The sequence below is a fragment of the Phaeoacremonium minimum genome (assembly GCF_000392275.1).
Source record: "Phaeoacremonium minimum UCRPA7 unplaced genomic scaffold PA7_03_scaffold_123, whole genome shotgun sequence".
Taxonomy (NCBI): domain Eukaryota; kingdom Fungi; phylum Ascomycota; class Sordariomycetes; order Togniniales; family Togniniaceae; genus Phaeoacremonium; species Phaeoacremonium minimum.
This window is the reverse complement of record NW_006921030.1, coordinates 8412-20200: the sequence shown is the minus strand read 5'-3', so window position 1 is coordinate 20200 and position 11789 is coordinate 8412. Positions and strand designations below refer to the sequence as shown.

General features: G+C 53.0%; 5 protein-coding genes across 5 annotated transcripts; 3 read left to right on the top strand and 2 right to left on the bottom strand.

The window, feature by feature from the left end:
- Nucleotides 1-53: 53 nt before the first annotated feature.
- Nucleotides 54-517, bottom strand: UCRPA7_1627 (putative spore germination protein; the record flags this gene model as incomplete). Its single annotated transcript, XM_007914200.1, has 3 exons — nt 54-148; nt 209-283; nt 343-517. The coding sequence occupies 3 exons, from the start codon at nt 515-517 to the stop codon at nt 54-56; spliced, it is 345 nt and encodes a 114-aa protein (XP_007912391.1).
- A 1737-nt stretch (nt 518-2254) lies between these two features.
- UCRPA7_1626 (hypothetical protein) lies at nt 2255-3219 on the top strand (the record flags this gene model as incomplete). Its single annotated transcript, XM_007914205.1, has 4 exons — nt 2255-2504; nt 2561-2680; nt 2731-2958; nt 3020-3219. The coding sequence occupies 4 exons, from the start codon at nt 2255-2257 to the stop codon at nt 3217-3219; spliced, it is 798 nt and encodes a 265-aa protein (XP_007912396.1).
- Nucleotides 3220-5042: 1823 nt separating this feature from the next.
- Nucleotides 5043-6154, top strand: UCRPA7_1625 (putative c-5 sterol desaturase protein; the record flags this gene model as incomplete). Its single annotated transcript, XM_007914199.1, has 2 exons — nt 5043-5293; nt 5362-6154. 2 exons carry the CDS (start codon nt 5043-5045, stop codon nt 6152-6154), a joined length of 1044 nt encoding a protein of 347 aa, XP_007912390.1.
- A 3183-nt stretch (nt 6155-9337) lies between these two features.
- UCRPA7_1624 (putative protein precursor protein) lies at nt 9338-9730 on the bottom strand (the record flags this gene model as incomplete). Its single annotated transcript, XM_007914202.1, has 1 exon — nt 9338-9730. The coding sequence occupies one exon, from the start codon at nt 9728-9730 to the stop codon at nt 9338-9340; it is 393 nt and encodes a 130-aa protein (XP_007912393.1).
- A 497-nt stretch (nt 9731-10227) lies between these two features.
- Nucleotides 10228-10934, top strand: UCRPA7_1623 (putative ribosomal protein l28e protein; the record flags this gene model as incomplete). Its single annotated transcript, XM_007914204.1, has 5 exons — nt 10228-10273; nt 10338-10432; nt 10493-10516; nt 10578-10702; nt 10763-10934. 5 exons carry the CDS (start codon nt 10228-10230, stop codon nt 10932-10934), a joined length of 462 nt encoding a protein of 153 aa, XP_007912395.1.
- Between the last annotated feature and the right edge of the window lie 855 nt (nt 10935-11789).

Genomic DNA, 11789 nt, shown 5'->3' with positions numbered 1-11789 from the left:
TTCTTCTTGCCCTGGTGGTCTGCATATCGAAGTTAGGTGAAGCTTACAACCACTCAAGGTAGCCTGAACATACGAGGCTCACGGGCTTCGATCTCGCCAACAGTAGACAGATCACGTTGGTTCTGCTTCTTCTTCTTGCCCTGGTGGTCTGTGTCCAATGTGTGTTAGTCTCGAGGCTCTGGGTAGGATATACTTTGGTATGACATACGGGGCTCCCGAGCTTCGATCTCGCCAACGGCAGACAGATCTCGCTGGTTTTGCTTCTTCTTCTTCCCCTGATGGTCTGGCACAATAGGTTAGCAACCTATGGGGCCACATATGTTCCACTTCGGAGAGACTCACGAGGCTCACGCTCCTCGATAGCGGCCGGGAGGGCAAGGGCCGGAGCGGCGATGGCGACCAGAGTCCCGACACTGCGGAGGGAGATGGCCCCGGCGGCGGGGAACTGGAAGCTGGCAACGGTCGAGGAGGCGACCAGGCCTGTAGCCAGCAGCTGGACGAACGAAGGCGTATGCATTTTGAAAAGAATCCTTGCTGACCGGCAGCTGAAAAGAACGAATAACACTACAGGTAAAGAAAGAAATGAAACCACTACTGCGGGCTAACACCTGATCTCAGATACAGAGTGAGCAGGTTCCAAGAGAAGTGCGTGGGTTTGAGTGCTTTATATGTCACCCCAACACTCCTGAATAGACCCATGTGGAGGAGGGCTCCACGAAAATACGCTTATTCCCAACTGGCTTCATGTTCCCCATGCCTGGCTAGGGGAGCCTGCTCGGCACCTCGAGCTTGGCTTGGGACTAGAATATGTCAAACCTGATCGCCGTTCCCTCTTCTGTCGGAGGGTCACGTCTCATGATGGACGACCGAAACAGCCTGTGGGCCATCGTGATGAGAGGCGGCTGGGAGAGGCATGGGTGACGAAGGAGAAGAATAGCAACAAGTTGCCCAACACGATGCTACGCTCATTCTGCAGCTCAATGGCGTCAACAGTATTCAATGCAGCACCCAATGGCGTTCCTCCCAAATTGTTTTGGATCGAGGGGCCGAGAGCAACATGGGTAGGGTATGGTGTGCCGCGATGCCGCAGTTCCTGGGGGCGGCGCAACGCTAGAAAAGCTTCAATGCTGAGGCTAACGAGCAAGCATCACTGTGCTTCACACATCGTGAGAAAAGGGGGACATATCACTTGGCGGGCTGCAATACTGTTATGGCTAGCCCTCCCGGTCGCTGACAAGGGCCTCTGCTAATTATGTCTACGCTAACATCTCTCGCAACCAGGACATGAGGTTGTCTGCGGCATAAAGGGTCTTTTACGGTGCAGCCGTGGATCGTAGAGACGGCGAATGGCGTGCGAGCCCGACAATGCTATTCCCATGGTCTCTCGCGCACATCCTGTCTGGGCAATTGGTGATCATATGCAACAGCTCGGCTATTCTTCTGCTGCGTCGCGAGGCCTTTCGAAACTGGGGAAGCAATAACGAGCCCTGAGAGGTCGCCCGCTTTCGTCTAGACTAGCCGCTTCTTGAACCCCAGCTGAAACCCCAGCGCCTCAATTTCCTGCTTGCCCACGGCATTCTGAAGCACCACACCATTGCTTCAGCTCTATGCCTTTTACGATGCGCTGAAACCCCAACGAGCTTCACTCAGACCTCGCAAAGTGGATTCGATGTTGACTCGCTAACTGCGCGCACAAACAGAAAGAAGGATGTACCGAAATAGGCGCTCGGGGAGACTCCGACTCAGTGTTTAATGCCTGTAGGTGCTAGCTGAATGAAGAGAGTCGCTAAGAGGCCATGAGGCCCTGCGCGTGCCAAGATCTCAAACAACATGGAACCCCAGACGGCCATCCACGTCCGTCTCAAGTCTAGAGCCGGCAATCAAACGTTTCGTCTTTTCCTGCCGTGCAAAACTCTTTGGTAAGAATTGCTGTAGCCAATCCAGTCTTTCTTTTTTCCTTCTCGCGACAACCTTCTGTTCTGTGAGCCGGACTCAACGAGTGATTTGCTCTTGATTTGCATCTTTACGACGATCCTTGTCTTGTCCTAAGAAGCACACTGGGAAGAGAGCGCATCACACGCACAGGAGAGATCAACGCCACAGCCTCTCTCGGCTGCACCTCCCCCTTCTACGAGTTCCTCGTTGTCTTGTCTCTCCTACCCAGCAGTCCCGTAGACGAGAGCATTTCTTGAGCCTCACTACACTTCTTTGCTTGGCACCTGGTGTGCTCTTTAGTAATTACATTCTTTTCAACATGCCGAAGCTTTACCACGCCGTGCCTCTGGACGAGGAGCAGCAACGTCTTAACGGATCATTAGAAAAGGAGACGAGATTCCTGTCGACTAGGGAAGACAGGCAACTGCTTGGGCTGCTGGCCAAGCACTGGATGTGGCTTGGCCATGCTGTGCTGCTGTCAATGTCATTGACCCTATTCACACTCTCCTTCTGCCAGCGAACAGCGAGGCCATCAGATCTGACTGTCACAGAACAATTCTCATCATACTGTAAGTGGCTCGCCGCCCCACTGCCACTCTTTGTCACAGGAGCTGATCTCAGCCAGCGCCTGCTGCACCTGCGGTGAAGTATGACACGGTCAGATACAACCTCACGCCGGTGGTGGACGGTCCGTACGTTGGGTACGGGCCAGAGGTGGACGCAATGTGGGATCACATCTCAGACAGTATGTCAGCACCAACCGATTTCGACGGGCTCTGCTAATTCAGAATGCAGTGGGCGATCAGATGATCTCAGAGGAGGAGTTGGACCGCCTCGGCCTTCCGAGGAACTCACTCAAGATCAAGGACCCAGTGACGGGCGTCGAGGGCTACAGAGCAGCCGTGGAGGTCTTCCATCAGCTGCACTGCCTCAACTTGCTCCGGCAGTTCCGCCACAAGGAGTACTACAAGGACATTTACAGCGATATCCAGGAGGAGGAGGAGGGTCTCATGGGCCACGTCGGTGAGTAGCGCTGCTTCTTGGAAGCTGGTCGCTGAGAGTTCGACACTAACTCAAGACGTAGATCATTGCATAGAAGCACTGCGCATCAACCTGATGTGCACCGGCGACATCGGTATCTTCACCTTCCGCGAGTACCCGGAGTATGGCTATGAAGAAGGCGACTTCTGGCCGGATTTCAGCACGCTGCATACCTGCAGGAACTTCGAAGGGATTCGTTCATGGGCCGAAGACCATGTTGTCTCGTGGGTGCACGAGGTTTGAGCAAATCAAGCCCTGCTTCAAGGACCTCCACTTGTCTAGATGACGCTTGGAAGTCGACCAGTGGCTCGTTCATGGCATTTGGGGTAGCGGACCAGGCATGTCACAAGGCATCGACCGGTGCTCAGGCCCGGCAGTGGAATGCATCATCTGAATGATGACTCGAGTTTGAAGAGAGACTGCTTGGCCGAAGAAGCGATCAGCAGTCGAGCGACTCAGCCATGGCCTTTCAACGCCTGTATATAGATGTATATAGACAAAGGGCGACTGGGAGGCGACAATTGTTTGCTGTCGTAACACATCCCATTGCCAATTCCGACGTTTGATACCTATTTCGAGTCAATTACGATTCAAAACAGACATGGAAGCCTATCAGAGCGTGAGCCGCCGTTTCATAGCGAATTGACGTAGTCGGATTCGTATTCGGACAGACATAGCGTCGAATCCGTAGAATACCCGAAGAACACACGTAGAAAGGGCTGTGGGCGTTGGCATGCGTGCGTGCGTGCGGAGCCGAACAATAGGCAAGTGGCGTGTCCTGGATCTCGCAGGTTCCGGGCAGAAAGCAGCCAACCACTTGGCACATGCATTGCCGCAACTATATTGATCCTCCGCCGGCTTGCCCCTGAACCAATTGGACCTGGTGAACGAGGCAGAGGGGTGTGTTAGTGGTATGTTTGCTGGAGATGGGCGGTGTAGACGGGGCGGCGGGTAGGGGGCGGATTGAGGAGGGATTGGCGAATGGGTGGTGAGAAAAGCGGAGAGCTCTATCAGATCTGATAAAAAATCGACCTTCTTTTTGATGGGAAGCTTACCTTCTTTGTATCTAAGGTATTAGCACATAGGGGACCAGCCCAGCAAGCTTACCTAGGCCCAGGAATGGCCGCCGCCGAGGAAGATGTTCGTTCGTCCACCCACCCAGCAAACAGAAAACATGCCACTTTCTTGCACCGCTTTCCTGAGCTTCCGAAGAGCTACCAGTGCCTGCTATTTACCTACACTAGTACGCAGCACCGGCATGCCTGTCCGCGGGGGCAGGGGTGGAGGTGCTTAGCAGCAAATCACAGCGCCCAGCGGCCCCTCCATCGTGCTATTACGCACGCCGATTGCACGACAGCCTCCCGGCCACTGCATCTTGACAGTCTGATTTCGAGATGCCATCGTACCGCAGACCCGCAAGTTGACCTCCCGGGAAATTCTGCGGTGGGTACCGCTCATCAAGCGACCAACCGTAATCAAGGTACGGCACGGTATCTACTATGCAGTACTGCGGTAGGTAGAGTGCCTGATCTTGCAGTACTTCACTCACCACACAACCTGGGTAGGTTGGTAGGTATCTTGTGTTCCAGGTTGCCTCTCTCCGGTCCGGGGGAGCGACGACTCGAAGCCGATATATCGCCCTTGAGCCCCCCGTTTTCTCGGCCACAAGTGTTGCCTCTCACTCTTTCTCATTCCTTTTCCTCCCCTTATCCTTACAAGCACACCAACCGGCTCGAGGCGACTTCTCGGGTTTTCCTGCTTCGGACAACAGTTTCGAGCGCGCGCTGTTGGAGTGTTTGGAGAACGAGGGTCTTCTCCAAGACCCCTTCACTCTTCCCGTGCCCCTTATCCCCTTGTCGGTGGGCCCCCTAGCACTTATCGCGACCTACCCTGAACAATCGATAGTGAAATTGATCAGGCGAGTTTGGCCACCGTGGATCTTCGAGCACCGGTATTATATATAATTGCAAGGGCTCCCCCAACCGACAACCGGCTGGACTCTTGTCACTCTTTGATTCCAGAGTCTTGACGTTCTTTCTGAAGTTCTCTGAACCACCGCCGCCGCCATGGATATCGTTCTTGAGGTGACGGACAGCTTCATTGGCGACTACTTCTTTTCCTGGGTGCTGCCCGCGCGCCGGGCGCCGTACGATTATCCAAATGTGCCCACTAACGGGACCGACCAAACCTTCTCGACATGGCAGTACAAGCCTTCGACTCACTTCTTCACCATTGAGCCCTCGCAGGCTGCATACATGAGCGCATGGCCTCGCGACAATATCTTCCGCCAGGCGATTTCCCTCTTCTTGATCACATGGTTGGTTGGCCACCTCCCCAATCCGTACCCGCATCTCTTGCACGTGGCTGACCTCTTGCGCCTCACAGGGTCTTCGGCCTCATTGTATACTTCGTCTTCGCGACGTTAAGCTACATCTTTGTGTTTGACAAGAACACCAAGAACCACCCTAAGTACCTCAGGAACCAAGTATGGTTGGAGATCAAGCAGACCAATGTGTCTATGCCAGGAATGGCACTGTGCACGCTGCCAATTTTCCTGGCCGAGGTCCGGGGCTTTGGCAAACTCTATGACCTGACGGAGGAGGGCCCGGGAGGGTGGTATAACTGGGCGCAGTTCCCGATCTTCATCGTCTTCACCGACTTCTGCATCTACTGGATCCACCGCTGGCTACACCATCCGTTCGTCTACAAGCATCTCCACAAGCCTCATCACAAGTGGATCATGCCCACCCCGTTCGCGAGCCACGCCTTCCACCCGCTCGACGGCTTCGCGCAGAGCTTCCCCTACCATATCTTCCCCTTCCTGTTCCCGCTGCAGAAGCTGGCCTACGTTGGACTATTCGTCTTTGTCAACTTCTGGACCATCCTGATCCACGACGGCGAATACATGGCGAACAACCCCATCTTAAACGGGGCGGCCTGCCATGGCCTGCACCATCTCGCCTTCAACTACAACTACGGCCAGTACACGACCATCTGGGACAGGCTGGGCGGCAGCTACCGCCAGCCGGAAGCGAGCATGTTCGACAAGAAGACCAAGATGTCAGAGGCCACTTGGGCCAAGCAGACGTCCGAGATGGAGAAGATGGTGCGCATCGTCGAGGGCGGAGACGACCGTGTCTACCTGCCTAGCGACGCCGAGACGAAGAAGCGGAGGTGAGGAGGGTCAGACCATGAGTTGCGGGATCTCGGGGGAAAGGCGGGACGAACCCCAATGTCCGGGACGGCGTCCTAGCTTAATCACATAGGGACAGGTTTCAAAACACCCGGGAGAGATTGTACCTACGTACGGATGTGGTCGTCTGAATGGCTCAGACTGTATATATATATCGGAGCTGCCGACTCCTGAGATGACGATTCGGGCAACGGCGTTAAAGGGCACACCAACAGGGTGGTCTGGTCCATTCGCTGTATGGCTAAACCTACTATCAAGACCCCCTGAAAACTATTGGTCTCGATGGACGCTGGGATTATAATATTATTTTAATGGTAAAATTAGACACTATCACTTCTTGCAGATTCAGCTGTCCCTTCAGCGTGAGAGGTGGGTGAAGTCTTGGAACATGACGTAGAGTTGGGGTATTTTACCGAGGGTGTTCCATAGACTTCGACAGAACTGTACAGCTAAATTAATATAACACTATTACCCCTAAGTCAGATTATTAACAGAGATAGAGTTTGAATGCCTGACTTCAATACGCATCAGGTGACAGCAGAACGAAGACCAGTTACAACTCAGCCGCACCTCTACAACACCGCTTTCTTGGTCCCGTCCACCGAAGCGAATAACTTTGTTGGATGATTCTGAGCGCGCTTCAGACCACCTGCCTATTGGTGTTGGATGGTAGTACATGCGGCCTAACTGGGACCTGCCTTAGCGCGCAGGTATCGTCTCTAAGCTGACCTACCAAGATAGAGCAGCACCATCCCTCTCTATCACCTGCCTTTCCCAGCCCCAAAGTCAATATCCTGACATTACATTGTTGATTCTACGACCCGAGAGCGCGGGGTTCTGTTGGACTGCCGTGACTGACCGATAGAGTATATGGGTTGGCGTATACGGGTACGGGATAGTCAAATTCCTGAGCGTCTGAGGTTGCATTGAAGCGCTTCTCCTGCGTATCAGCTGCTTACACCGGAGCACTATCCAAGTGGTCGAAGTTAACTTGAACGCCCTTTTTGAATTGTACAATCTCACGATACTGGAGGTCTCTGGGCCACCTTCTGGTAGGATGTCCTCGGGGCATCTTCGCTGCCTGGGAGTGAAGAGCTGGACAAGTAGCAGGCCTCGCCAGGACTGAAATCCGCTGACCTGTAGGCTGACCTTTCCAATCCCTTCAAGTCTTACCTTATGGGGCTAGCCTTGAGCTTTATGCTCTTCATGGTAGTGAATCTTACGATCGTTGCTCGCCCCCTGACCTGCATGCTCGTGAACACTTTGCGGCTTTCATCAAATGAGCTTGTCTAGTTTGGCGAGAACCATGGTCTTGGCAGATAAGGAGACCATTCACGGCTTGACACGATGGCAAGTGTCTATGCTGTCGTGCGGCAAGCGCGCGTGATGCAAAGCTCGAAGGAGCAGTAATTGGTGGACATCCCGATGAAGCAATCACTAGCATCTGGAGACCTGCAGATACACCAGCCACTCTGAAGCTACTGTTTAAGCTTGTGTGGTCGTGAAGTTGCATCAGATAGCTGTCCAGGCATCTGCCAAGATCATTATTGATTTGCCGTTTACTGCTGGCTCTCGACTCGTGTGATATCGTTGACGATGTCCGGATATCCGTGCCGTATGAGAGAGGAAGGGAATACAGAGAGCGCTCCCAATTGAGGTATAAATGCGCCGGACTTCTAGCTTAGGATGAATGATCCTATTGCCTCAACAACGTTGAAATTGCTGAATCACATTATATATCCGAACACTGCCCAGCATGCATGTTCTCCTTTCTCGCTTGTGCCACCGATGGGATGACTGGAATCTATGCAGGTATAGCTGACGTTTATCCCAAAACTGACGACCTCGACAATTTTTTTGCTCGTCTCACAACATCTCGTTATGCGATCCCTGCTGCCTATCTAGGGGATATCTCTAAATCAGACGCTGTGACTAAGGCCATTGAGTTCCAACACGGGGTCATTCGTGCTCAGAACCTGAACGCCAGATATCGCATCGGTGCCAATGAGACTGCAGACGTTTCATGGGGGGATCCAAACGACCCGGAGCGACTTCGAAGGCTACCTGTAGACCCGGAGTACAATGTAACGGCGACTGGCCCTCAAGGTCGGCGGCGCGTCGTGCAGGATGAGGCGTCGACGCGAGTTCTGCAAGATTTATTGGCCGCGACTCTGGTCTTCCTTCTGCTCGGTTGGGGGCTGTTGACGGACACAGATTCGCTTCCACGGTCTCCGACAGGAATTGCGAGTGTGGCTGCTTTTGTCGCAGACGGGAACCTTCTCGATCACCTCCCCGAAGATGCGGAACGGCTCAGCGACAAGCAGCTTGAAAGAAGTGCCTTCGGTGATGGAGCAATGTTTCGGATGGGCTGGGGTCACAGCGGTTCTCAGAGAGACGCTGGGAATAAAGACGATAACAAAGGGGAGACGTTCGGGATTTGGGTTGTGGAGAGAGATGATAATCTGATTGAGCAATGGGACCCGAGATGAAAGATGACATCAAAAAGGAGACAATGATAAATAGACATAAATTCAATATACTCCTCCGCTAGAGTAATGAGTGCTAGTTCGGCAAGAATATCATGACCTCTTCAACAAGTTATCACTACATCGAAGTCATAGACATGTAGTGAGAACCAGAATCTTCGAGTTCTCGATGAGTATGACGAGTCTCGGCATTTAATAGCTTTACCCATAAAGGATCAACGTCTGTCACCTTGACGGAAGTGTATAACTTCCAATCGGGAAGCCGGGGTATAGCGTCGAAACCTCCATTATCAACCTGGACTTCCTTGATGTCGCAAAAGACTTTCACAAAGATGTTTTGAAAATAGATATGACAATTTTGCAAGAAGCCACAATACGCTTGAGTAGACTATAGACCGTTCATGTAATAAAACTGGGCGCATGCCATGTGGTAGAGAAAGAAACTCGAATGCTTTCTTAGCGAAAACGAGAAATCTCTTGGTATCAAATGACCAAACAAGCCCAGCACCAGCTGAGATTCAAATGTCTCCTCTTGAGACCACTGCTGTGATCCCCAGCCATTATCCCTGAATGCCTCAAACGCCAAATAACGCCTGCTGAAACTTGATAGAAATCATGCTCGAGCCTCGCAGTTCTCTGCTTACTGTCCACGCACAGCAACCCTAAGAAGACCCCTGCAAGATCATGAGAAGCTCACGAACTTGGGATCTCTCGGTCGCCCATCCGCATCGATGCCGTTGTCGCGGAACCGCTGTTCCATATACATTTTGCGGGCATCGTCGAACTTCAACCGGCGCTTCTTCATGATCTTGAGAATCTCAGCCTTGCTCGCATCATCGAGCCCCGCGCGACTATCGCCGCCCTCAACATTTCCTGACAGGTCGAACGTGTTGCTGGACAGCCCGGCTTCTATGTCACCGGCAAAAGAGCTCGGGAGCCGGCTGTAGAGGTAGTCGCGCCCGGGGAACCGGATGTGGATGTCAGGAACGAGGTGCTGCCACTGTGACCGTGTGTAGATGAGAACCGTCACCAATATGAGGAACATAAACGTGATGGAGAAGAGTATGTAGCCCATCGTGGTGGTGAAATTGGAGATGTGGCCGGCTTGGCTGCTTTCGGGTTCGACGGATCGGGTGATGGCCGGGATACAAGGGACTAGAAGAAATGGACGATTACAAAAGAGAGTAAGAACGAATTTAATAGTTAGCCTTGTGAAGGTTCTGAGACCATGCCAGGCGTTCGATCGCCTGTCCCCATGAGTTGGTGATAACGGGAATTGTTGGTTGAAGCTCGATGAGATAGATGCTACGGCTACAACGGAGGCCGTCTGCAACTGATGGCGTCGCAACCCGGGGGCTGAGCTGGGGGGCACGGACCATTACCATGAATACAGCATTCGACAGATGCTAGCGTGACAAGGAGCTAGCACAAAAGCGGTTAAGCGAAGCACACATTTTGTGAAGGAAACACCCCAAACTACCAATTTCGAGATCGAAATTCGTCGACGCTCAACCTGCCACTCGAGACAGCTTTCCCTTGGACATTTCGCAAAGGAACCACACAATCATCACAATGGGTCTTCCTAACGTTTCTGCAGATCTTGTCTGGGAGATTGTTCGTATGTATTTCTCGACATTCGGCAATAGCAGGGCGCTCGTTTCTAACACAGCATTGATTTCCAGGCTCCCAGAACGCCTACCTCGTCAAGTCTAAGACTGCCGGCAAGGTCCAGTTCTCTCGCGACCCCCTCAACTTGACGAACAAGCACAGCCGCAAGGTACGAAATATCCGATGTGAATTTCCATGGCTGTAATTATGAGGCTAATTTAGAGCGCAGTATGCCGGTTTCGTCAACGACAAGGTACAAATCCGCGATTTCGAATGCGCAATGAATTGACCACTGATTCTTGGGAAAATTATAGGCCATTGGTATCACTGGCGGTGAGAAGGGTGGCGTCCAGGTCGTCAGCAAGAAGGCCGGCAGCGCCAACGCCCCGGCCAAGGGCTCCCACAAGGTGACCTTCGGCGGCGCCAAGTCCTCAAGGAAGTGAGTTGCTTCCATCTACGGGATTGAAAGTGTGGATTTGGGCTGACAGGATATCGCTAGGATCTACAAGTCTGTCGCCAACCAGACTGCTAAGTCCGGCTACCGTGGTGACCTCCGCGAGGCCGCCGTTGCCCGTGCCAGCGCCATCCGACGATCCCAGCGACCGGTCAAGCCGGAGCCGGAGACCAAGCTGAGAGGCTCAAAGGCCAAGAAGGCTGCCGATAAGGAGTAAGGCAGTCGAGGGAAGGATTAGGGGGTGAGGGAAGAGATCTCTGGGAAGTCAATTGCATGCATGGACGGTGGATATCCTGACCGGTTATCGGTCACACTCACGGGAGCCATTTGCTATCATTGGAGTCAACGGTCAAAGGTCCAATGTGAATACGGAAAAAATCCGGAAGCGCCAGAGCAGCTGTATCTGACACGTGAATGCGATGTGCGGCCACCAACCCTGTGTGAAATGAGATCGGAAGAGAGAACGCACTGCCTTAGCCTCATTTGCCAAGCTAATGACGTGAGGCTCCGGAAAGCCTCATAATGCCATTGATCTGTGCTGTCGAATTATACCGGTCGTGAGCCGTAGTGTAGTCCGGCTGCCCGGCCGAACCCGAATGCCTGGCAGTCCAGCGATCCAGTCGGCACCTCGGAAGGGCACATGCCGGCAATTGCTTGAGATTGGTCCATTTTCGTGCCATAGCCGGGAACTACCTTATTACCTGTATATATATGAGCCATGCTGTTGCAGTCTAGTACCCGGTGAGGTGGTTGTATTTATATAGAAGCTGAAGCCTGCCTGCACTTGCGATTCGCGAAGGGTACCAAGCTCGATTCAGCGTGGGTCGTACAGTGTTGCGCGTGTGAAACCGACCAACAGAGCCTGCGACAATCTCACTTACGTGACGGTAACCACCTAACTTACCTTAGCCGGCCGCATTAACAGCTACCGTTACCCCGCCAAATCCAGACGGTTCGCCAGAGGGGTTTCTTGGGTCATCCAGGTGTGAAGAACCTTCCAACTCCCAACAAATAACCCTCAACGCCCTCTACGCTCCATTCTAAGGTATCGTCGTCCCTGTTCCGAGCTCCC